Consider the following 26,930-nt stretch of genomic DNA (forward strand, 5'->3'; position numbering starts at 1 on the left):
TGAACAAACAATTTAAACTTTACTATAAATAACATTATCCAATTATTTACAAGTCACATAAATAGAAAGAGAGAAAGATTACAAAAAGAAAATAAAAGAAGTCCTAAATCTAAATCTTCTCAATCTTCCAATCTTCTTGTTCTTCTTTCCCTATAAAAGACACAACAAAGGCAAGAGAATAGTGGTTAATGTTAAAATGTTGCCATCACCAAGGTGAGGCATTTTAATTTTTGGAACTCAACTATTAGACAGTAGGAATTTATCCTAATATCCAAATAGTGGCTAGAGGGATCAACCTCAATCTGTTGGCAACAAGACATCATGGATCAAACTTGGATCACTTTGGATCATTTCTTACAAGTAGGCAACAAGGATTTAAGGCAGCATTTGATCCATACAATAGAAGGGACAAGGCAACATTGAATGATCCATCTTAGCAAAGGGACAGGAGGCAACATTATCAATTTATCTTAGGCAAAAAGGTAACTAATTGATCCCTCTAACCTAGTCAGGTTCCTATATAGAGAAATCCCACTAGTAAGTTTACTGGATCACTTTTGACATAGAAAAGTCAATATGATCCTAAGACAATTATCTCTAAGCCACATATTAATTAAGCAAAGCCTAATTAAATCACATAGACACTTGATCTGTTAAGCTCAAGAGTACCAGCCAGTAAGAATTAACACTTGGCAGTATGGCAGTACAAAACAAATGTCAAGCATGGATAAGGATCCATCAGCCGTAGCTTGTGCAGGAGGAGAAGAAAGGGAATTTGTTCTCTGGCACTAGGTGGCAGGAGCACACAAGCAGCTTACACCACACATGCATAGCATGTGCTGTCAACCATAGAACAGCAGTATAAAAGCCTAACAGAAGCAGATGTACTGGTAGTATTTCTCACATGCACACCAGCCGCACCAGCAACTGCATTAGTGGCCCATCAGATACCATCAAGAACACAGTCTGATCCACAAGAACAACACCAGCCACTATAGCAACAGGTAGCAGATCAAGAAGCTAGCAAGGAGGAGCAGGCATACCATAGGAAGAGGAATATCATAGGAGCTAGAAGATCTAGCTATCAAGCTACAGAGAGCAACAGGTATAAAGTCATCACTATCATAAATAGACCATGGCATATATATCCTTAGGTTGCATACACAGCAGAGGGAAAACTAAAAGAATAAAAATCAGTCCATCAAACGACCCTTCGACTAGGTTTTAACCCAGGAGGATGGAGAGATGAATTTCTCTCAGAATAACAGAGTAGTGCTCTGTTGAATCCTCATAGAGATTTAGAAGCCACATATTAGTATCTGTTCTTATTACATATCCGAGCCTCAGCCTTTGCATCATCGGCTAAAGCAAGCATAGGTATATCCATTAAAATCAACTCAAGCATCATTAGAAGCTTGGGATGGACATTTGCATCATCTGATCATATAGCCCAGATCAATGCCTATTTCTCTACTCTACATAAGCACCTACAACACGAGATTCTAATCCAACATATATATATTATGCGCACCCTCATTTGAGGCACCACATGATAGATATGATAACTAGACAGCACATGGGCACTTATGCAAAGCTAGAAAAGACATTAAAACAGAGCTACAAGATCATCAGTTAAGCACAAGCTAGACAGCAAATGAAGCCTCCATCTATAAGCATCAGATCTGTCTACTGAATTCATCTCGACAATTTGCACACCACCAACATAAACTTTTCTAGGATCATGTAGGCACATGATCATTCAATCAGATCCTATAAATCATCGGCAAAGCAATAGCCATCTCATATAGATATGTGGAAATAATTTCCCATCTCATTTAAATGGCTCAATCACTGTCAAGAATTACCAGCATAATATGTTACTCCAACCCAATGTGCAGATAGAAAGCTAATTATCAACCTGAACCAAAAGTTCAGTAAACATTTTAACTGAATCCAGTAACACTATTACTGCCCGACCACTAGAGTTAGTTCATCAAATAGAGGAACCAGGACAACTTAAATGAGTGATAATTTGCAGCAGCAGCAATCATGAGCACTAATATAATCTGACCAAGTAAAGCATCAAGTAAATAATATGGTTATAAATATCAGTTCTTGTATTTTGAAATATCTCAACTCATCGAAGAGGTAAACAGAGACATAATTGGACTCTCTAATTAACCAATCCACCACATATGTCATGGATGAGTATATCATCCAAATTAAGGCACCACGCTGATTGGTAAATATAAATTGCAGTAGAGTTATGTAGCCAAGCCAACATCAATATAGATGCTTGGATGAATTCATCATCCAAACAGAAGCATCTCCATAGCACATATCAGACACATATAGTAGGCAAGTGAGGAGGTTTAACTCACGTAGTAGTATAGTAGTAGAGGATGCAGAGAAGTGAGGACGCCGGGGTTGCAGTCGTAGACGCCATCCCGCCGGCGTCGATCGAGGATGAAGTAGATGCCGCAGCACCAGTTCACCGAAGATAGGCACCACAGCGCCAGCACCCCACCATCCCAGCAACATCAGACCAAGAGCCGAGGAGGCGGAGCAGCAGCGGCACGCCGCGGCGCCGGGGTTGGCCGACGGCTGGCCGGGCGACGGAGGCGACCGACAAGGGTTTCAGGTTGGGGAACGAACGGGAGAAGCCACGGGAATTAAATCGTCGAGGTGGAGTTGTAGATCACCTCAAGGTGGAGCAAAACCCCCTCTCGCCGGCGTCGGAGTAGGCCGCGAACGGCCGATAGCAGGCGGCGGAGCAGTAGGCGGCGGGGAGCACGGGCAAGTTCGTGCATAGCGGCAGCAGGGAAACAACGGAGGAGAGAGGGATGGAGCGGAACCGGCGAGCAGCGACGGCGGATTCGGCCGGCAACGGCCGGGACGGCAGCAGGCGACGACTCGATCGCAGGAGGGGAACGAACAAGGGAAAGGTCGTGTTCGTGCCTGTGCGCGTGGTGAGAGAGACAATGAGCGAGAGAGAGAGGGGTTGGGCTGTGTTGGACTCGTATGTGCGTCCGTTGGCCTAGTTAGCTGCTCTCTAGTCTACTACATAGATACATACACGTACTTAGTTAATACTTACATGATAAATAAAACTATTTACTAATCCAATTTTGCGTAGATAAAATTACTCTAAGATATCAAACAAACATTTTAAAAATACAAGTTGTAGTTGAAATCTAACAATATATTTTATGCTTAAGCTGAATTTCTGAAATGTTTGAAATATTAATTCAACCTCAAACATGTTATAAATATTGTCATAGTATTTAAACATGATTTAGTAAATAAAACCTAAGATGTTATTTTTGATTAGTAAAAATCAAATTCCAAAAAAAGAGGAACTAATTTTAAAATATATTAGAGTACTTGGTGATTTTTTTAATAGATACTTTCTTTAACTTAAACTAGTAAATTAAATTCAAAACAGTTTAATACTTTGTAGGAAATTCGTTCAACCCTAAATATATATTACTTGAACCGAAATATACTATAAGTTGATATCTCTTCTATTTTCTAAAACAACATTATGAGTTACCATTAAACCTAAAGATATAAAATCCAACAACACTTTAAGTCATACACTTACACATCTCTTGGAATTGTTTGATTTAACTTTACATGATCGTGATTTGACATTTGCCTATAAAACATGTCTGATTGGATGTTATGTAGAAGGTCATAGCTAGAAATTATGTGTTGCTTATTTTATTATGGTAGATAATCTATTAAGTCCCAAATTTAACACATGTACCTAAAGCTAACAATTATTCTTCACATGCTAAGATGGTGTCAACTATTATTAATCGTATGCTCATATATTGTTATGCTTTGTATACACCTTGTAAGAGATACCAATTTAATTAAAACCCTAATAGCAACCATGTAGTATTAATGAAAAGGGAACCCAAACTTGTTATTTTCATGCCATCACCATTAATTATCATTGATTAATAGCATAAACTAAAGTAGCAACCTTATGTATTAATTCACTCTATATAGTCCTATTTAACTAAACCATGCAACCATTACATGACTAGGAACTCAATCCAACTTTGTTGTGATCCATATAATACTTAATTAGGAAACTTAATTGAGAACCATAGTAAACCATAGAAGTAAATAGTTTCTACTTGAAATACTTATTATTTCCCAATTAACATGTTCTTCAAAACTTATTCTTGTGAAGTATACAATAAGTAATCATCAACCATGTACTACAGGACTTAAAATTGACAACTGCTCTTTACTTATTAAGTACTATTATTTTTTGGTGTGTATGATTGTTATGATGCATTACACCACTTATTTATGACATTAAGACAACCAAACCCTAATAAGAACCTTGTTTGTGGAAACACTCTAAAAGTGCAACACACCTTGAACTAATCATTACAACTCACTAATCCTAAATCATCGGGGTTAGGTCGCGCTTAGAGCGATTGCATCTCATACTTATGCATTATTGCATCCTTACCAATCTTTTAAACATCGTCCTTACCGGACGATGATGATATTTCAGAATTTGGAGTTATTGCGTATCGAAGACCTTGCCTGCATAATCTTGCAGACAAGAAAGGCAAGTTCATCACTTGCTCATGTCATTTGAGTATTTCTATCAAATTACTTGCAAAGTATTATGGTTATCACTATTGCATAAAAACCAAAACCACTATTTTCATAACTATGAATATGACTATGTGGTTGGCAATGGAACCATGGATTGTGTTGATATGGTGGAGGTTCCATTGCAAGGGTTTATATCCATCTAGGATTAAACAACAAATGTCGCGATGATTCTTGTCTTAGTAATACCCATGTTAACCATAAGATCCGGAGTGGGACGGAGTAGTCAAAAGTGTTTCCACCTCTCGTTCATCAACGGATGCGCTTACCGTAGCAGTTGTATCTGGCGGAACAACCGGAGGGTGGGGATCCCATTCTAATTCCCCACGGTAATGCAATGCTTACCGTAGCAGTTGTGTCTTGCGGAACAACCGGAGGGTGGGGATCCCATTCTAATTCCCCACGGTAATGCGGTCTATGATGGGTTGCAGCTACCGGCGTAGGAGTGTATGGTAGAGCCCAGCACTGTCGTCGTGGTTGGGGTCCACCCTGAAATCTACGGGAATAATGGGACCGGTGTGGACCCAGGGTCGGGGCATGCAACAAAGGGTGGGTGTTTGAGGTAGCGGAGGAACATGATTGGCTAGACCTTATACCGGGCCTCACACCAAAGGAAGTGTGGACGGGTAACGTGCTCGGTTGGCAACAAGGTTAAGATCTCTTATGGGTAAAGCAACACACCTCTGCAGAGTGTAAAGAACCGTGACTGTCACTCCTCGTTCCGGGATATGGAACTGCGAACGCGGCCGAAAAGGAGCTCCATGAAGTTCTAGTAAACCGGTGAAGGCTGACGGACATAGTTCTTCTGAATAAAAGCAACCTTTTGAAGAAATGGTTATGAAAACTTGCATTGGTATTAGACTTTCTAGTCTAATGCTGTAGCTAGTGCATTAAACACCTCTTTCCTATAATGAACTTGTTGAGTACGCTCGTACTCATCCCACTCTTAAATCCCCTGCTTAGATATGGAGGCATCGAAGGAGGATCTACAGTGCAACTCGAAGGCCGAGGAATCAACAACTACTTCAAGGGACAGGACCATGTCAGAGGAGTCAGATACCACATCCAACAAAGAGAAAACCTAGTTAGCCATAGAAGGGAACTCAATTCCTAAACCTAGCTCCTATTTAGCTAGAATCTATTCTTAGCCTCTATAGCTAGTTAATTACTCTACAAATTGAGTTCGTGATAAGACTAGACTACGAGTCATTCTTCTGGAGTTTATTTGCAGTTTTACCTCATTGTAAAGTAGGAGGCTGTGATGATCTTATGTAACAGAGTCAATGTTGTAATTCTATAGACATGCCTTGGACCCGCATATGTTTCTGTTGTACCACTCTGAGCGATATAATACTAGTGGAACGGTGTTTCATTGGTGTTATGTCAGACTTGCATACTACACCATGCAGTGGTATGCCGGGTCACCACAGTTGGTATCAGAGCAAATGCTTTGACCCTAGGATTAAAACCCTCTAAAGGAGACCTATAGGATTGGTAGTGTCTATAGAAAGTTGTCATTAACTAAACTAAATCTTCTTTTGACTTGAGATGGATATTCACTTGAGAATAATCCTGACACACTTAAGTCAACCTTTCTTACCTATCTTTCCTAAGTGAAGTTAGTTAGCTAATCCCAGACATGTAGCACACCTTTACATTCTTAAAACAATAGATGAGTAGATCACAATTGGTATACAATACATGGTAGTCCAAAGAGAGGATACAACCATAAGGAAGATATCCTATTGGAAGATGTGTACCAACACATGTTATGGTTAAGTAAGAGTTACCGAGACCTGTAATAGGAGTAATATGAAGTGATGAAGATGAGTAAGATATCCTACTATAAGGTGTATACCAAGACAAGTAATAGGGTAAGTAAAATTTATCTAAACTTGTGAAACAATTGATACTAAGTAATAAGTATATGCTATATGAGGTAGTATAGACCATGATGAGTCAATCATGGGAGGTAAGGAAGAGAGATAGGAATAAAATATACCTACTTACATGGTAGAGTTATTAATCATATAAGATTCACCTGAGAATCATTATGTGATGGAATAGAACATCATAAACATTTAGGAGGAGAACAATAAGAAGCCAGTTGTTCAACAACAGTGCAAGAATTGTGTTCCAAAACAATAAGAAGTGTGCCAAGCACATCATGACCATAGTCTTAGGATAGAAACACTTGGAAGTATAGGAGCTATATTTCCATAGTTATGTGTTTAGAGTAGCAATGTTAGAACCTAGACATATCATGTGAGATGGTCCTCAATAAAATGAAAGTTAAGTAGTACTTCCAAACAAAACTAGGTTAACCCTAACTATCCTAGACCACTTTGTTTCAAGTTTATCTCATTGCAAATGTGCAATTAAGGTAAATGTTGAGACAAATAGTAGAATTCCATATATTCGTGCTAAGTATCACAATATAAACCTATATTATGTGGTGTTATATACTACACATCAGAGCCTAATGTTTAGAGATGTCTTACTCAACTATTATATTCAGGCTTATGATGATGTGTATTATAAGCACAAAGCTGAATCTTCTTGGATTTTTATTGGATTTTCATTGATTGACTAGATCCATACATGAAGTTCGACTTTGATATGCAAATGCATGTTGCAATATCAAGTTCTGACTTGATGCTATAGATCTAGAGGGTAATAGTATTCGTGTGAGGAAGCGACAGATTACGGAAGATTCCGAAGACAAGATGAAGGTTCATCGGAGAAATGAAGTAAAGTTGTGGGAAGTAACCACAATACTCTGAAAGAAGTACAATCAGAAACTCATGCTTACCTCAACAGAGGAGTACTTTAGTACATAAGAAGCATGAAGGTGAGAAATATGGTGATTATGGTGAAGCTGAAGCAGATCCATAGTCAACACAGAAGAGGGAATGCATGAGAAATCACTTAGGATACTATATTCATAGTGTCAGCTAGTGGTTTTCTTGCAAAATAAACCTTGTATAAAGGAAGATGATATATGAAACCATAACAGATATAAGAAGACCATAGTTGATATCAGAAGACCCCAATTGGTATAGAATCAATACTGCGAGATAGAGTAGAAGATGTCTCCTCCAGTTGATCAAAACCTATAATAGAATCCATTTTTAGTTAACAAATAGCCACAATTGGTATCAAGTAGTCCACCATTGGATTATTTGTACCAAGAAGTTGTGAACAAATAAAATTTTGTGAGCCAAATAATTATGACCTACAATCATTTAGTCGAAGGATTCACATTGGATGTCCACAATTGAGTGGATACACCACAGATATTCTTCACAAGACCTTAGAAGAGTATAACCCATAAACTAGACCTAGACCAATATTCTAACCATAAGTACAATGGTTGGAAGAAAAAGGAGTTGAAGACCATAAGAAAACTCTAAGGGGTAGAGTAAAGATTGAGTTGGAAGTACAAAAAACTCAATATTTTGAGCAAGATAGTTGATGAAGGTCTGAACTGAGAGGAAATCTATCTTATTTTCATAAGATTATTAGACATTACTTTCAGAAGGATGTCAGACCAGAAGCCGAGGTTTATACCTCGAGGAAGTAAGAAGTGGACTATAACTTGAGAAAGTGAGTTGTATTTACTCAGAAGTACAAAAGCTCAAGTAAGTTAAGCATAAAGAAGTTGGACGAAGAAAATACCATAGACCAAATACAGCTCAAGAAGGCCAAAGACCGAAGGAAATTGACCATACTAGAACCACAGACTAATAGAATGATTCCTTTCATGGAACCTAAAGAACCCCAAAGTAGTTATAGGTATCAACTATAAACCATGATTGGATGGACTAAATGAGTCTAATCCATTCCTAGAGGAATAAACCATCATGATCATTTCCATGGTAAGTACCTTACCAAGTACTATTATTGCAGTAAGGGAAAAACAAAGACCTATTTTATCAAATAGGAGAATGTTATCCAATTAGTCCTTAATTAAGACTGTCAGGACAAGCAGAAGTCCCAATCATTGAATATTCAATGAGAAAGGAAACAAGCTTATAATATTGGAGGAAATCATGGAAGTAAAGGAAGTAATAGTTGTTTGATGTCAAACACTAATGGATTCCAGGAAGAATCTGGACAAGGGATATATTCAATTATATCCAGTGAGATCACCACGGAGTTCGAGAAAAGAAGTAGTCTGCACAAGTCAGATCCACACTCCAAAACGTGAGAGAGTTCAAACTTCGAGGACGAAGTTTAGTTTAAGGGGTAGAGACTATAATATCCAATGTAATGGGGTTACAAAAATAGAGGAAAACTGATGTGTGCATTTCATTAATGCATAGAAAATCCAGGGAATTTTCGCGCTTTTGTTTAAAACTATCAAAGTGATCGAGGTTTCTCTTGCATCGGTGGAACTGAGTTAGTCATCGATGTGAAAGCGACAAATTTCGACATGACATTTCTAAATCCATTTGTTTTGGGAAGAACAATTTGAATTCAAATTAAATAGGAATAACATGAATTCAAATAAAACATGAATTGGAATTTGAATTCCAAACAAATATGTAAAAGTAAACACATTTGATAATTCCAAATGAACAAACAATTTAAACTTTACTATAAATAACATTATCCAATTATTTACAAGTCACATAAATAGAAAGAGAGAAAGATTACAAAAAGAAAATAAAAGAAGTCCTAAATCTAAATCTTCTCAATCTTCCAATCTTCTTGTTCTTCTTTCCCTATAAAAGACACAACAAAGGCAAGAGAATAGTGGTTAATGTTAAAATGTTGCCATCACCAAGGTGAGGCATTTTAATTTTTGGAACTCAACTATTAGACAGTAGGAATTTATCCTAATATCCAAATAGTGGCTAGAGGGATCAACCTCAATCTGTTGGCAACAAGACATCATGGATCAAACTTGGATCACTTTGGATCATTTCTTACAAGTAGGCAACAAGGATTTAAGGCAGCATTTGATCCATACAATAGAAGGGACAAGGCAACATTGAATGATCCATCTTAGCAAAGGGACAGGAGGCAACATTATCAATTTATCTTAGGCAAAAAGGTAACTAATTGATCCCTCTAACCTAGTCAGGTTCCTATATAGAGAAATCCCACTAGTAAGTTTACTGGATCACTTTTGACATAGAAAAGTCAATATGATCCTAAGACAATTATCTCTAAGCCACATATTAATTAAGCAAAGCCTAATTAAATCACATAGACACTTGATCTGTTAAGCTCAAGAGTACCAGCCAGTAAGAATTAACACTTGGCAGTATGGCAGTACAAAACAAATGTCAAGCATGGATAAGGATCCATCAGCCGTAGCTTGTGCAGGAGGAGAAGAAAGGGAATTTGTTCTCTGGCACTAGGTGGCAGGAGCACACAAGCAGCTTACACCACACATGCATAGCATGTGCTGTCAACCATAGAACAGCAGTATAAAAAGCCTAACAGAAGCAGATGTACTGGTAGTATTTCTCACATGCACACCAGCCGCACCAGCAACTGCATTAGTGGCCCATCAGATACCATCAAGAACACAGTCTGATCCACAAGAACAACACCAGCCACTATAGCAACAGGTAGCAGATCAAGAAGCTAGCAAGGAGGAGCAGGCATACCATAGGAAGAGGAATATCATAGGAGCTAGAAGATCTAGCTATCAAGCTACAGAGAGCAACAGGTATAAAGTCATCACTATCATAAATAGACCATGGCATATATATCCTTAGGTTGCATACACAGCAGAGGGAAAACTAAAAGAATAAAAATCAGTCCATCAAACGACCCTTCGACTAGGTTTTAACCCAGGAGGATGGAGAGATGAATTTCTCTCAGAATAACAGAGTAGTGCTCTGTTGAATCCTCATAGAGATTTAGAAGCCACATATTAGTATCTGTTCTTATTACATATCCGAGCCTCAGCCTTTGCATCATCGGCTAAAGCAAGCATAGGTATATCCATTAAAATCAACTCAAGCATCATTAGAAGCTTGGGATGGACATTTGCATCATCTGATCATATAGCCCAGATCAATGCCTATTTCTCTACTCTACATAAGCACCTACAACACGAGATTCTAATCCAACATATATATATTATGCGCACCCTCATTTGAGGCACCACATGATAGATATGATAACTAGACAGCACATGGGCACTTATGCAAAGCTAGAAAAGACATTAAAACAGAGCTACAAGATCATCAGTTAAGCACAAGCTAGACAGCAAATGAAGCCTCCATCTATAAGCATCAGATCTGTCTACTGAATTCATCTCGACAATTTGCACACCACCAACATAAACTTTTCTAGGATCATGTAGGCACATGATCATTCAATCAGATCCTATAAATCATCGGCAAAGCAATAGCCATCTCATATAGATATGTGGAAATAATTTCCCATCTCATTTAAATGGCTCAATCACTGTCAAGAATTACCAGCATAATATGTTACTCCAACCCAATGTGCAGATAGAAAGCTAATTATCAACCTGAACCAAAAGTTCAGTAAACATTTTAACTGAATCCAGTAACACTATTACTGCCCGACCACTAGAGTTAGTTCATCAAATAGAGGAACCAGGACAACTTAAATGAGTGATAATTTGCAGCAGCAGCAATCATGAGCACTAATATAATCTGACCAAGTAAAGCATCAAGTAAATAATATGGTTATAAATATCAGTTCTTGTATTTTGAAATATCTCAACTCATCGAAGAGGTAAACAGAGACATAATTGGACTCTCTAATTAACCAATCCACCACATATGTCATGGATGAGTATATCATCCAAATTAAGGCACCACGCTGATTGGTAAATATAAATTGCAGTAGAGTTATGTAGCCAAGCCAACATCAATATAGATGCTTGGATGAATTCATCATCCAAACAGAAGCATCTCCATAGCACATATCAGACACATATAGTAGGCAAGTGAGGAGGTTTAACTCACGTAGTAGTATAGTAGTAGAGGATGCAGAGAAGTGAGGACGCCGGGGTTGCAGTCGTAGACGCCATCCCGCCGGCGTCGATCGAGGATGAAGTAGATGCCGCAGCACCAGTTCACCGAAGATAGGCACCACAGCGCCAGCACCCCACCATCCCAGCAACATCAGACCAAGAGCCGAGGAGGCGGAGCAGCAGCGGCACGCCGCGGCGCCGGGGTTGGCCGACGGCTGGCCGGGCGACGGAGGCGACCGACAAGGGTTTCAGGTTGGGGAACGAACGGGAGAAGCCACGGGAATTAAATCGTCGAGGTGGAGTTGTAGATCACCTCAAGGTGGAGCAAAACCCCCTCTCGCCGGCGTCGGAGTAGGCCGCGAACGGCCGATAGCAGGCGGCGGAGCAGTAGGCGGCGGGGAGCACGGGCAAGTTCGTGCATAGCGGCAGCAGGGAAACAACGGAGGAGAGAGGGATGGAGCGGAACCGGCGAGCAGCGACGGCGGATTCGGCCGGCAACGGCCGGGACGGCAGCAGGCGACGACTCGATCGCAGGAGGGGAACGAACAAGGGAAAGGTCGTGTTCGTGCCTGTGCGCGTGGTGAGAGAGACAATGAGCGAGAGAGAGAGGGGTTGGGCTGTGTTGGACTCGTATGTGCGTCCGTTGGCCTAGTTAGCTGCTCTCTAGTCTACTACATAGATACATACACGTACTTAGTTAATACTTACATGATAAATAAAACTATTTACTAATCCAATTTTGCGTAGATAAAATTACTCTAAGATATCAAACAAACATTTTAAAAATACAAGTTGTAGTTGAAATCTAACAATATATTTTATGCTTAAGCTGAATTTCTGAAATGTTTGAAATATTAATTCAACCTCAAACATGTTATAAATATTGTCATAGTATTTAAACATGATTTAGTAAATAAAACCTAAGATGTTATTTTTGATTAGTAAAAATCAAATTCCAAAAAAAAGAGGAACTAATTTTAAAATATATTAGAGTACTTGGTGATTTTTTTTAATAGATACTTTCTTTAACTTAAACTAGTAAATTAAATTCAAAACAGTTTAATACTTTGTAGGAAATTCGTTCAACCCTAAATATATATTACTTGAACCGAAATATACTATAAGTTGATATCTCTTCTATTTTCTAAAACAACATTATGAGTTACCATTAAACCTAAAGATATAAAATCCAACAACACTTTAAGTCATACACTTACACATCTCTTGGAATTGTTTGATTTAACTTTACATGATCGTGATTTGACATTTGCCTATAAAACATGTCTGATTGGATGTTATGTAGAAGGTCATAGCTAGAAATTATGTGTTGCTTATTTTATTATGGTAGATAATCTATTAAGTCCCAAATTTAACACATGTACCTAAAGCTAACAATTATTCTTCACATGCTAAGATGGTGTCAACTATTATTAATCGTATGCTCATATATTGTTATGCTTTGTATACACCTTGTAAGAGATACCAATTTAATTAAAACCCTAATAGCAACCATGTAGTATTAATGAAAAGGGAACCCAAACTTGTTATTTTCATGCCATCACCATTAATTATCATTGATTAATAGCATAAACTAAAGTAGCAACCTTATGTATTAATTCACTCTATATAGTCCTATTTAACTAAACCATGCAACCATTACATGACTAGGAACTCAATCCAACTTTGTTGTGATCCATATAATACTTAATTAGGAAACTTAATTGAGAACCATAGTAAACCATAGAAGTAAATAGTTTCTACTTGAAATACTTATTATTTCCCAATTAACATGTTCTTCAAAACTTATTCTTGTGAAGTATACAATAAGTAATCATCAACCATGTACTACAGGACTTAAAATTGACAACTGCTCTTTACTTATTAAGTACTATTATTTTTTGGTGTGTATGATTGTTATGATGCATTACACCACTTATTTATGACATTAAGACAACCAAACCCTAATAAGAACCTTGTTTGTGGAAACACTCTAAAAGTGCAACACACCTTGAACTAATCATTACAACTCACTAATCCTAAATCATCGGGGTTAGGTCGCGCTTAGAGCGATTGCATCTCATACTTATGCATTATTGCATCCTTACCAATCTTTTAAACATCGTCCTTACCGGACGATGATGATATTTCAGAATTTGGAGTTATTGCGTATCGAAGACCTTGCCTGCATAATCTTGCAGACAAGAAAGGCAAGTTCATCACTTGCTCATGTCATTTGAGTATTTCTATCAAATTACTTGCAAAGTATTATGGTTATCACTATTGCATAAAAACCAAAACCACTATTTTCATAACTATGAATATGACTATGTGGTTGGCAATGGAACCATGGATTGTGTTGATATGATGGAGGTTCCATTGCAAGGGTTTATATCCATCTAGAATTAAACAACAAATGTCGCCAGTGATTCTTGTGCCGTAATACCCGTGTTAACCATAAGATCCGGAGTGGGACGGAGTAGTCAAAAGTGTTTCCACCTCTCGTTCATCAACGGATGCGCTTACCGTAGCAGTTGTATCTGGCGGAACAACCGGAGGGTGGGGATCCCATTCTAATTCCCCACGGTAATGCAATGCTTACCGTAGCAGTTGTGTCTTGCGGAACAACCGGAGGGTGGGGATCCCATTCTAATTCCCCACGGTAATGCGGTCTATGATGGGTTGCAGCTACCGGCGTAGGAGTGTATGGTAGAGCCCAGCACCGTCGTCGTGGTCGGGGTCCACCCTGAAATCTACGGGAATAATGAGACCGGCGTGGACTCAGGGTCGGGGCATGCAACAAAGGGTGGGTGTTCGAGGTAGCGGAGGAACATGATTGGCTAGACCTTATACCGGGCCTCACACCAAAGGAAGTGTGGACGGGTAACGTGCTCGGTTGGCAACAAGGTTAAGATCTCTTATGGGTAAAGCAACACACCTCTGCAGAGTGTAAAGAACCGTGACCTGTCACTCCCTGTTCCGGGATATGGAACTGCGAACGCGGCCGGAAAGGAGCTCCATGAAGTTCTAGTAAACCGGTGAAGGCTGACGGACATAGTTCTTCTGAATAAAAGCAACCTTTTGAAGAAATGGTTATGAAAACTTGCATTGGTATTAGACTTTCTGGTCTAATGCTGTAGCTAGTGCATTAAACACCTCTTTCCTATAATGAACTTGTTGAGTACGCTCGTACTCATCCCACTCTTAAATCCCCTGCTTAGATATGGAGGCATCGAAGGAGGATCTACAGTGCAACTCGAAGGCCGAGGAATCAACAACTACTTCAAGAGACAGGACCATGTCAGAGGAGTCAGATACCACATCCAACAAAGAGAAAACCTAGTTAGCCATAGAAGGGAACTCAATTCCTAAACCTAGCTCCTATTTAGCTAGAATCTATTCTTAGCATCTATAGCTAGTTAATTACTCTACAAATAGAGTTCGTGATAAGACTAGACTACGAGTCATTCTTCTGGAGTTTATTTGCAGTTTTACCTCATTGTAAAGTAGGAGGCTGTGATGATCTTATGTAACAGAGTCAATGTTGTAATTCTATAGACATGCCTTGGACCCGCATATGTTTCTGTTGTACCACTCTGAGCGATATAATACTAGTGGAACGGTGTTTCATTGGTGTTATGTCAGACTTGCATACTACACCATGCAGTGGTATGCCGGGTCACCACACAATGGCTGTCCTAGTGTACCAGGCCTGGATATCCATATCATTCTCCCCTTCTTCAAGAAGCGTTGTCCCCAACGCGTGAGGGTCTGCTAGAAAAAGGGTAATCAGATAAGAACACGCCGATCTTCATCCTCAAGCCCGCCAGTCTTTCACACCTCATCCTCCCTCTTGACTAGCTTGACTTGACCTTGACGCCCTTTGGTCTTCGACGCCATCAACCTGATTGAGACACAGGCATCCTCCAAATACAAACTGAAAGTGCACCATGCATACCACCCCACACAGAACAAACTTCTGCACGCCATGGATCCAAATAAGCTGAACACACCCGAGTATGCACCCTTCTGATCACCAATGTCGTCCTTCTTGAAGAGCAACATTTCCCCCACCCCGCAATGAACAAACAACAACAACATAAGTGACGTTGCAGGTCTGGACTTGGATACTGCGGACTGTACGCCTGAAACAGCCCGGTCTAGGGCTCGGTATGACCGGCCTGGGCGCCGGCTCTGCCGGCCAGGGGCCCGGTCCAACCGGCTTGGGTGCCGGTCCAACCGGTCTGCGGCCCGGTTTGCCGGCCTGGGCACCGGGCGAACCGGCCCAACACACAGTACGTCTGCCTGGTTGGCACCGGTGCTGGTCCCGGTTTTTGCCGGCCAGCCCGGCCTGACAGCTGGTCCTACCGGCCGTGGCGCCGGCCGCCGGAAAGCGCCTGGACTATTCTCGCCTCGCGCGCCTCGCCGTGCTCACGTTCGATGTCTCCTCCTGTCGCTCTTTCCCTGGCGTGGGCGTGGAAGCTAGCTTGCAACTCGATCGGTTGTAGTATGGCAGCTGCAGTATTCCATGCCAAATACAATGCAATCTTACTTCCCTTTTTTAATATAGCTGAAACGAATCTGCAATCCATGATCGCTAGCTGCTTGGTATTTGGAAGCCCAAGAATCGAAACATGCAGGAATCGATCGCCAGAAACACGTCCTGCCCAGGTACATGGAATTTCTTTAGCGCCTAAACGTGCTGCTGCCTTACTCCACGCGCGCGTTGACAGGAAGGGATCCTGGACCCTGGCGGCGCGCGATCGAAGTGGACGTGCATCTGGACTCTTCTCCTTGCCACAACCGCGTGCTGCTTCCTCCTTCCTGCGTGGCCGCCGCCGCCACCAGCAAACAGCAACAAAAACCTTCGCGATTGTTCCTGCCTCTTCCTTGCTGCCCACTTCCTCCTCCTTGATCTTCACCAACAGCATGGCGGCGACGTACCCAATGGTAGCCACAGCAATCGAGTAGAAACAACTGAACAACAAACCAATCTGCACCGTGATCAACCTAGCACTCTGATACCACATGATGAGGATTGTTCTCCCGATCTTTCACGATGCACCATGCTGATCCATAGGACCGATATATCTTGAACTCCCTTGACAGATTCAAGAATACTCAAGCACATATGATTACTCTTGACAGACTCAAGAACTCTCACACCTTTATTGGATAACTGGACGAACGTCCGAGACGCCGTCACAACGCCGACCCCATAGGGACGGAGATAACTTGAACTCGAGGTTCTACATTATTCTGAATCAAAACTAGACTAAACCTAACCCTAGCCGCCCCACCCCCTTATATGAGGGGAAGGGTGGCCGGCCAGCCCCTATTGGGCTGGGGCGCCCACTTATGGGCCTAGCCCTAGTTGGGTTGGACAGGCCCAATCCCAACAGACACACTAATTTAACCCTAATTTGGCCCACCACATGACCTGGCTATATTATTTCCTAATAACAATGCTACAATACAATAATAATGGTACAACCTTAGACTTAATCCTCGTACCAATGGCTGTCCTAGTGTACCAGGCCTGGATATCCATATCACGTACGAAAGTGAAGAGAGCGGAGAAGCGTATCTCGTAAGCCAACCGGGTGTTTTTCACTGCGGCCCCTCTGGTCATGCACTATTTGCACATCCATGCCACAAAGTGTACGGAATCACTGCTCTAATTATCATCCCGGTAATCATGCGCGTGTGTTGGCTTGTGTTTGATTCTGATTTTTTTCTTCCATAAATTGTGGAGCACATTGTGATCTGATGCCGCAGTGGTTGTCCGTTAAGGTTGTATGAATCAACCGATGCAGAGGGTGGGACGCACACCATTTCGGGAAAAAAGGTGGTTGTCCCTAAGAATTTTTGTAGGAAAATTACCGTAGATGTAGCATTGCTCTTATCCTCCTGTTGTGAAACTGCTGCCAGGTTTCTGTTAGTTCTCATGAAGGCAAATCTTCTCTTTTTTTGAGTCATATAAAGATAGGATGGGAAGATCTGAAGCAATTGATAATTCTTTCAATATAGCTAGCCTGATGAATGCCTCTTCTGACTTATCTTTTCTAGAAAAAAAAATTCTATGCAAGAGAATGATGGTATCATTCATGACTTTCCAAATAACAACTCCTCTAGCATGGATGGTTTTAATGCAGAATTTCTAAAGAAGTTTTGGACAATTGTCAAGAAGGATTTCTATGACCTTTGTAACCAGTCTATTTGCCTAGAGAGCATAAATAGTTGTTTCTTCACTCTTGTTCCTAAAAAGTAAGGTGATGCCACTAAAAATAACTTCAGGCCTATCTCCTTGCTTAATTGCATCTTAAAGCTAATCACCAAGCTATTGCCCAATATGCTTCAGAAGGTAATAATGCAGCTCATCCATGAGAACCAATCTGGCTTCATCAAGTCAAGTGATGGTGCTCCGGTGATGGCGTCAGACAATCTTAGTGCCGGTTGTTATACAAGTGGTTGGGAAACCCCAAGAGGAAGGTGTGATGAGCACAACAACAAGTTTTCCCTCGGTACGAAACCACGGTTTAATCGACCAGTAGGAGAAAGGCGTGAATTTTGAAGGTGATGCTAGATGACTAGTGGCAGGACGCACTACCGGCGTCAACAACAACATGGAACCTGCACACAACACAACCAAAGTACTTTGCCCCAACTTACCGTGAGGTTGTCAATCTCACTGGTTTGCTGAACACAAAAGATTAGACCTATCGAGTGGAAAGAGACGTTTGCAGCAATTAAAGAGAACGGATCTTACAGTAAGTAAACAGAGCAGGATTGCATTGGTTGAATTTATCAGTGTAAAAGAAAGGACTGGGGTCTACAGTTCACTAGAGGTGTCTCTCCATAAAGATAAATAACATGCTGGGTGAACAAATTATAGCTGGGCAATTGACAGAATACCGATCATACATGACAAGATGATTACTATGAGATTCGTTTGGGCATTACAACATAATACATAGACCGTAATTCAACTACGTCTATGACTAATAATCCACCTTCCGGTTATCGTTCGAACCCCTTCCAGTATTAAGTTGCAAGCAACATATTATCGCATTAAGCAATGTGTGTAAAGTAAACAATAGAATTACCCTTGGATAAAATTGTTGTTTTCTCCCTAGTAGCAACAACACATCTACAATCTTAGAAGTTATTGTCTCTCTTCAAGAAAACTAGAGGCATGAACCTACTATCTATCATAAATACCCCCTCTTGGAATCACAAGCATCTACTTGGCCAGAGTATCTACTAGCAATGGAGAGCATGCAAGATCACAAATAACATATGACAAGAATATATAATCGATCTCAACATAGTACACAATATTCATCGGATCCCAGCAAACACAACATGTAGCATTACATAAAGATGATCTTGATCATGTAGGGCAGCTCACAAGATCTAAACATGGGGCACAAATTGGAGAAGACAACAATCTAGCTACTGCTATGGACCCATGGTCCATGGATGAACTACTCACGCATCACTTCGGAGGCGGGCATGGCGATGTAGATGCCTCCCGCGATGATTTCCCTCTCCGGCAGGGTGCCGGAAAGAGCTTCAGAACCCCCCGAGATGGGTTCTGCGATGGCGGCCGCGACGGAACTTTTCGTGGATGGAGGCTCGGGTATTCACAGGGTTTTCCCAAGATCGTGAATAAATAGGCGGAGGGGCGATGTCGGTGGAGGCCAGGGTGGCCCACACCACCCCTAGGCGCGGGCCAGGCAGGTTTGGCCGCCCTGCTGCCCTCCTTCGACTCCCCTCTAGACTCTGTCTTCGTTACGGTAAAATATTGACTTCGGCTTTTGTTTCGTCCAATTCCGAGAATATTTCCTGTAGAACTTTTCTGGAATACAAAAACAACAGAAAACATGGAACTGGCACTGTGGCATCTTGTTAATAGGTTAGTGCCGGAAAATATATAAAAGTGCAACGAAGCATGGGCAAAACATATATGAATTGGTGTCAAACAAGCATGGAGCATCCCCAAGCTTAACTCCTGCTCGTCCTCGAGTAGGTAAGTGATAACAAAATAATTTTTGAGGTGACATGAAGCCAACACAATCTTGATCAAGCATGGTAAAACATTGTGAGCTGGGATCAAAGTACTCTGAACATAGGCATGATATATATAATTCAATAAAACTTAGGAACTATGTTATAACATGAAGAGTAAATCAAACAAAGGATCATGAATAATAGTGCATTGAAAGCAACTGTTTGTTTATGAGCATAGATAAAACATAGAAAAGTGGTACTCAACATGTCCTTTATGAGGTAGCAAAACATAAATGCTAGGACACCTTTAAAGTTCAGAGGATGACTAGATACAAGTAATTTAAGAGCAAGCAATAGCATAGTCATGAATCAATCAATAATAATTTTGGGACTATGCACATTGCACTAAGAATGACAACTATGCTCTCTTAATTGGTGCATAAAGTAGAAGATGAAGACTCAACATAAAAGTAAAAGAGAGACTCTTTGCAGAGTAAGCAAGATAAAAAAGTTTTATAAACCTTCCAAAAAGTATGGTACTCATTAGCTTTGAGTTATGATTGCCCCTATCATAAGCATCTTGAATGGCTAAAGTTAATGTGAATAAAATATGAGCTATATGCTTGCAAATCACAAGTTGAAAATCTCATGCCCCTTGAATACAAGTACCTAAACCTCATGCTACTCAACTTAGGTCCCAAATAAGTTCTTGTCATTGTAAGTATACATGTATCATTGAGAACAACCAACGGGGTACCTCTTGCCCGATGATATGGAGGTACTCTTGTAGGAGAAATCTCATGCCAAAATGACAAGACAAACAAATAATGAGCATCCCAGCAGTTTTTATTTACTATGGTTATATCTTTTTATTGCAAATGTTTCATAGAATGCTCACTATGGTTCCCTGTAAATTTCCACCATGAATGATGCATGGCTTAGATTAGCGGCCCAGGCGTTTCTCTAACTCATATACAAACTCCATGGACTTACAAGTTTCCATTTTATTTCGCACCACTAGGCATCCATAAACAAAAGAACATGACATCAACTAAACATAAGTGCAATGTCGAAAGTGTTCCCCATGAAAGCATGGTTATACTAACTCTCAGCTTGCAATTTTCAAACATATAAACTTCATAAGAGAGGCACAATGATCAAATTTATTAAGTGCAATAAAATAAATATGCCATCAAGTTCGTGTGAGATTTACTAACTAATTTTCTCATGCCAATATTTAATTTGGAAGATAAATAAAAACATGTTGAATTACTTGAATAGCAATAATGCTACTAGGTAGATATGGTTGACATAATTGGAAAACTTTGTTTCATGGTTGTTGGATGCACGAGTAGAGATCATACTCAGCACAGGCGAAGGCTGGCAAAAGACTGGGAGCGACCAACTAAGAGAGCAATAATGGCCATAATCATGTATAGCGACAAAAAATTATCAATCAAAGCATAAAGTGATATTACAAGTCAAAAACTAAATGATCATAGAGGCTTTAGTTGAATAGTTATAGTCATAACATGTATAAGCATGCGCCAAGTGACAAGGGATTAACTTATCAATGCCTACAGATTGTAGACTAGGGTTTTAATCGGAAGTAGAGGGCAAGTAGATCTCGAAGGTTTCAGCCGAAAAGTGCCCGACGATAAAAAAAAACTAGGGTTGCGTGAGACAATGAATCGATGCTCTCTTTGTCCCTCTACTCCCCCTTATACAGGAGGTGGAGTCGAGGGATTCATAGTACACAAGTTACAGAGTCCGGGAGGGTTTCTAACTCATCCCGTAAGATTACAAGTATGTATTTCCTAATACAACTCTAGCTTTCCTTAGTACTAACTTGGGCTTCCAAATCTTCATATTCATCGAGTCGTGGGCCTTCAGTAAACCCCGGGTACCATCTTCGGCAGGCCCATTTGGGGATGCCTATGTCAGTAGCCCCCGAGATTTTGCTTGAATCGAAGAATCAGGGAAAATCTCCAACTGTATAGTCATTCAATAACTCTGTCAAATTTATCACATATCTTTGGATACACAATTATATATTGTACAGGGATAATGGTAGTTGGGGCTAGTTCATCTGACGGATCAGGTACTAGTTAACTGCTCTAGTGGCAATCCGCAAAACCCTACTTCAAGATCACGTCCCTGGACATGATCTCGGGATACTGGTGTTAACTTCGACAGGTGCCACTTAAGGTCTTACCATCTGTCGAGTCCCAGTCATATTTTATCGGGTACCTAACGCGTCCGTTAGGATTTTTCTTCGTATCTGTTGATACAGAAAAAAGTAGCAAACCGACGTCAGAGACGGTGCCACGCCGCTCAGAACGGATCTGGGGTCTTACCTTCGCAGAATTTTGCGGCATTCAGAGATTATTCGCAACTTTGGCGCTCTGAGAATATATTGTCGAGTGCTTTTTCGGCTGTTGGAATAGCACATTTTATTGAGTCAACAGATGACTTATCTTTCCTTCCCGATGGGAGTATATGCAGAGTTATTTGTATAACTCGAAATATGCTCACTTTTTTTTATAATTTCATCGGGCACGCGAACAGCGTTCTCGATGGGAGTAGCCCCCGAGGTTACAGCCAAGGACTAGTGCTTGGTTGTAGGCTCAACACTTTAGTGCCTTATGTCGCTATATTGTCATTCTTTCTCGAACTTTTCATATCTATCGGGTGCGCGACCAGCGCTCCCGATGGGAGTAGCCCCCGAGGCTATGAACAAATGCTTGTATTTGGTCATAGGCTCTCACCATTTCTATTTTGTCATACTCGAATTTTTATTTTTTCCAAAGTAGCCCCCGAGCATTTGAGCAAAAACTTGTATTTGATCAAAGGCTTCTCGAAATAATCAATAGTCTTTGTCTGCCGCCAATTTCATTAATCTTCATAGCCGAGATTTTTTTTAGAAAGGTGACATCATTACTGACGATAGCCACGATCCTTTTATTGGGAAGACGCGAGAGCTGTCCGTTCACTGACCTGCGGGCCCAAAACCTGCAACCTGTTGACACGTTACGCAAGTGGGGGACACACGTCCTCCGCTTTTTCTGCTCCGCGCGCTGTAGCGCCTGTCCAGTTCCATCATGGTAAAAGTACCATTGTACCCTTTGATCCACGTGTAAAGCATCAAGTCTATTTGGAGAACATCCAACGGTGCGGCGTTCTGACTAATCCTGCTATAAATACTCTCCTTCTTCCTCGCTTATTCCCCTTCGCCACACCATTGCTCATACGTCCTCTGCTCCAATCTCCATTGCAAACAGCCAAGTTCTAGCGCACGCGTACTGCTCCACTTTCTCCACACCGTTGTTGATGCCGCCGCGGCCAAGAATTTCAAGGCACAACACCCCCGAAGCAAAGATGGCGACAGCGGATCTGGGGAGCACTGAGTGGGAGAGATCCAAGATCTCCGCCCAAGATATCAACTTGCTGAAGAAGCTTGGGATCAGCAAGAAGAAAGATTCGCTGCGCTTCCCCAGCGATGAGAGCTATCCATCCCCTCCTATCGAGTATCGGGTCAGTTTCGTTGACCACCTCATCCGCGGCCTTTCTTCCCCCATTCACGATTTTTTGCGTGGGTTGCTTTTTGTGTACGGATTGCAACTTCACCATCTTACTCCCAACTCCATCCTCCACATCTCGATCTTCATCACTCTTTGCGAATCTTTCCTTGGAGTCCAGCCTAACTGGGCTTTATGGAAGCGCATTTTCCTCCTTCGCCGTAATGGCTCTCCCAACGTTGCCTATAACATAGGCGGCGTTGTTATCTGCGTCCGCCCTGATGTCGAGTACTTTGACGTCAAATTCCCTGACTCAGTTCAAGGGTGGCGCAAAAAATGGTTGTATATCCACGAAGAAAGCCACGACTCGGCGGAACACAACATTCCCCCTTTCGATGGCAACGAAAAAATCTGTCGCCGCTGGTCCTGGGATGTAGAGGCTAGCGACAAAGAAAAAGCGGCGACAGAGGCGCTGATGACACGCATCCACGAGCTTCAAAATACCCGTGGACAAGAATTGTTGGGTATCCAAATCACGGCATATTTCCTTAGGATTAGGGTGCAGCCTTTGCAAGCTCGCAAAAACTCCCTTTGGATGTATGCTGGCGACAAGGATGTGGATCGCCTGTCGATAGATTTACCGGTCAAGGACTTAGAGAAACTTATCCGAAAAATCTCGTCGCTTAGCAAGAAAGACACCGTCCCGTCATCTTGCCGTGTGACACCATATAGCGCCACCAACGCGCTCCCGCAGGTAATATATTTTTATCGTCTGCTTGTTCGTTCACTCTCTTCTTTTCTCTTTTTTACTGCTATTTCTTCGACTGTTGTTATTGATACAAATTTCTGTCGATACTTTTTCTATCTTGTCCAGAACCACAAAACTGCGTCGCCTCTTCCTCCCCTTCCCGAAGGTGGAGAGGTCGAAGATCGCGCAATCATTACTGAAGACACCCAGGTTCCTCCTCATCCTGAGAGCGAAGTCGCGGTTTCTCACAAACCCGCGGCTTCCTCTGAAAAGGAAATTGAATCTGAGGCTACCGCATCGACACACTCCCTCCCCTCCGCTGTTTCTCCAAAGAACAAGAGAAAAAGGGACGAAGTTGCCGATTCCGGCACCTCCAAAGCCGGCGCACCTCCTACCGAAGAAGTTGTTCCTACTGAAGAAAGGACAACTTTCAACCCTTACGAAGATGCCCTTGTCAGCTCGTAAGTTCTTGCTGCTCTTTGTTGTTTGCTCTCGATATTTTGCCTATGTTGTTTCTTATATTGTCGACTATTTATTGTAGTGGTGACGAGGATGAAAATCCACCTATTGACGTGACTGCTCGAACGAGTACGTCGCGTACTTTAGTTGTCTCTGAAGCTCAACCTGATGGAGATGAAACTTCGCCTCCTCAGCAAGACATTGAGCACCCAACTCCAGTTGCGAGCCCCCGTGCCTCTTCACCAAAGAGAGCTAGGGTCGAACCAACCAAGGAGTCCACCCTGCTAATTGGTGGTTCCACGACTCCTTCAATGGATGATGTAAGTTTTCACTTCTTCTTTTATGTTCCGAATATTCCAATGCTTTCGACTCTCCTTTGTTTCTTGCATCTCCTTTGCTTGTTGCTGTCGAACTTTCGCGGCCTATATTGATTTCTCTTTCTCTGATTTTCTTTTCAGCCTTTGATGAAGGAGTTTATCCGTCTTGGTACCCAATTCGTCGGGTACCGTGACCATGCTAAAAAGCTTGAAGGTAATATTTTGCTGCTTCTTCGGGTGGATAAACTCTCCATCATTTTGTCATGACATTTGTTTCTATCAATTGTTTTGCCAGCCAATCTTGCAGAAGCCAACAAACATGCTGATGCTCTTGCTCTTGAATTGGAGCAAAGCGAAAAAGCTCGCAAGAAAGCTGAATCAGATGCTGTCGATGTCGAAGTTCTTCGAAAAAGACTTCAAGACGCGGAAACTTCTTTAAGCGAAAACATTGCTCAGCAATCTGCTCGTGAAGAGGAAATCCTTACTCGCTTGGAGTCGCAGAGTCGACGTTTTGTCGGTGAGTGCTTCAAACCATTGTTATTTCTTCGGGTGATCATATTCTTCCTGGCGCACTTTTGACGAGCTTCCTTTTGCTTGTTTTAGGGAAAATGCATCAAGATTTTGACTTGGAAAATCCTGAGGGCGATCGCCTTCTTGACGCGCTCTCCTTCCTTGAAATTCATGGAGACGAGGCACGCGAAGGCCTTGCTGACGCTAAAGCAGGTCTGTTGAAGCTTTTCCCCTACTTCTTCACGAAGAAAAAAGAGCCCGAGATTTTTACTGCTCTCGCCAAGTGCTTCAATTCTAAAGAAGATCTTGGGCTCAATCTGCGACAAGAAGGCCTGAAGATTGGTGTTGAAGGCACCATTGCCTTGGTTGCTGACAGCCAACAAGATGTCGACTGGGCTAAAGTTGGCGATATAAAGGAGATGGAGACGAAGAAGTGGCAGTCTTTGATTAAGGCTGCCAAGCCACACTCGAAGAAAATCCTTGCCTTCCTTGGGTGCAAGCCAACTTCAGCTCCTAGTTCATCGAAGCCGGAGCTCAAGTAGACCACCTTACCTCTTTTTTTGTTTTGTTTTTCTTTTGATGTTGTCGCCACAATAGTTTTGGCGACAACTGCCCCACTAGTCCTGTAGGAGCCCTTCTTTGTAATAGCTTTGTAAATATCTGACCTTATTAATGAAAAAGCTATGGTGCCGAATTATTGATATCGAAGTATTTTCTCTCTAGTTAATTTTTGACAACTATACTGTGGTGCCTTCCTCGGCTGCTCTGCCTGCTGCGTCTTGCTCGAAAAAGTCCTCCGCTGACGAGTTTATTGGAGGTTCATCGAGTGCTGCACATAATGAAGATTTGGACGAACTCCGTCAACAACTGCAGTAGATGAAAAAACAAGCTCTCGTGATAATGGAACAGTCTCGAAGATCATCTGAAAATGAAAGACTGGCTGTTCAGCAAGCTCAGGAAGCCATAGCGTTGAAGGAGACTGCGGTTGCTGAAGCTGCTGAAGCTACTTCTCGAGAAAATTTTATGCTTCAACTGATGAACGATGCTAGCTTGGATATGACGGGTACGCTTCGCAAACGTGGTCGTACTATATTTTGTTCTTACTGTCTTTTATTCCTCATTGATGCTTCCGCTAAAACAGGCTCTTTTTTGGATACTGCTGCCGAAGATCAACGAGTTGAAGCTCGAACCAATGTGCTTCTCAGGCTTGCTCGTCAGCATGGTTCCAATTTCTGGGTCACTCCTGAGCGTACTCGCCAAATAATCAGATTTCAAGATCGCGCGAGTCAGGTCCGCGACTTTCTCGACTTCTGCACGAGAACTTTGTCTTTAGTCTATAGTAGCATGTTTCCACGCAACAAAATTCCAGAAACCCTTCCTGCTTTGATGGAGAAATTTCGAGATGCCCCTCGTATTCATGAATTTGTGCGGGCTCAACTATCAGCTGGGGCAAGATTCGCTATGATTATGATACAGATCTGCTACCCGAAGTTAGATCTGACTCGCATTGTCACCAAGTGTCTGGCCAAGCAGGCGAAGCGGAAGAGGAACATTGATAAAATCAACGACACTGTAACTCCTGTAGCAGAAGAGATGATGGACGAGCTTCTTCGGATGGATGCTGAATTATTCGTGAAGGGTAGCTATGCTGAACATAGAACTGGTGCTGCAAACAACGACAGGATAAACATGGATGATATACTAGGTAGCAACTGAATTTTACTATATTGGGGGAGTTCCTGTATATTTTTCCTTGTCGA

The 26,930-nt window shown here is 41.5% G+C and overlaps 2 protein-coding genes and 1 long non-coding RNA gene across 3 annotated transcripts; 2 read left to right on the plus strand and 1 right to left on the minus strand.

The window, feature by feature from the left end:
- LOC127307480 (uncharacterized) lies at positions 1-3,176 on the minus strand. The gene is made up of 2 exons (XR_007855614.2): positions 2,382-3,176; positions 1-150 (listed from the first exon to the last, which is right to left on the minus strand). It is a non-coding gene; the product is annotated as an uncharacterized lncRNA (long non-coding RNA).
- Positions 3,177-10,126: 6,950 nt separating this feature from the next.
- On the plus strand, positions 10,127-24,165 carry LOC127310365 (uncharacterized). The gene is made up of 4 exons (XM_071822240.1): positions 10,127-10,324; positions 13,759-13,815; positions 14,827-24,050; positions 24,158-24,165. Exons 3-4 carry the CDS (start codon positions 22,949-22,951, stop codon positions 24,163-24,165), a joined length of 1,110 nt encoding a protein of 369 aa, XP_071678341.1. The 5' UTR covers positions 10,127-10,324; positions 13,759-13,815; positions 14,827-22,948.
- Positions 24,166-24,443: 278 nt separating this feature from the next.
- Positions 24,444-26,049, plus strand: LOC127309553 (uncharacterized). The gene is made up of 3 exons (XM_051340362.2): positions 24,444-24,663; positions 24,802-24,874; positions 24,956-26,049. Exons 1-3 carry the CDS (start codon positions 24,655-24,657, stop codon positions 25,237-25,239), a joined length of 366 nt encoding a protein of 121 aa, XP_051196322.1. The 5' UTR covers positions 24,444-24,654; the 3' UTR covers positions 25,240-26,049.
- The last annotated feature ends 881 nt before the right edge of the window (positions 26,050-26,930 follow it).

Source organism: Lolium perenne, chromosome 6 (genome assembly GCF_019359855.2).
Source record: "Lolium perenne isolate Kyuss_39 chromosome 6, Kyuss_2.0, whole genome shotgun sequence".
NCBI lineage: Eukaryota > Viridiplantae > Streptophyta > Magnoliopsida > Poales > Poaceae > Lolium > Lolium perenne.

What these genes read in the sequence shown, in the direction of transcription:
- LOC127310365 (XM_071822240.1), top strand. Translation starts at nt 22,949, where the DNA reads ATGCCGCCGCGGCCAAGAATTTCAAGGCACAACACCCCCGAAGCAAAG.
- LOC127309553 (XM_051340362.2), top strand. An exon ending in CCATGCTAAAAAGCTTGAAG is followed by an intron (nt 24,875 to 24,955) that starts GTAATATTTTGC and finishes TTGTTTTGCCAG; the next exon opens with CCAATCTTGCAGAAGCCAAC.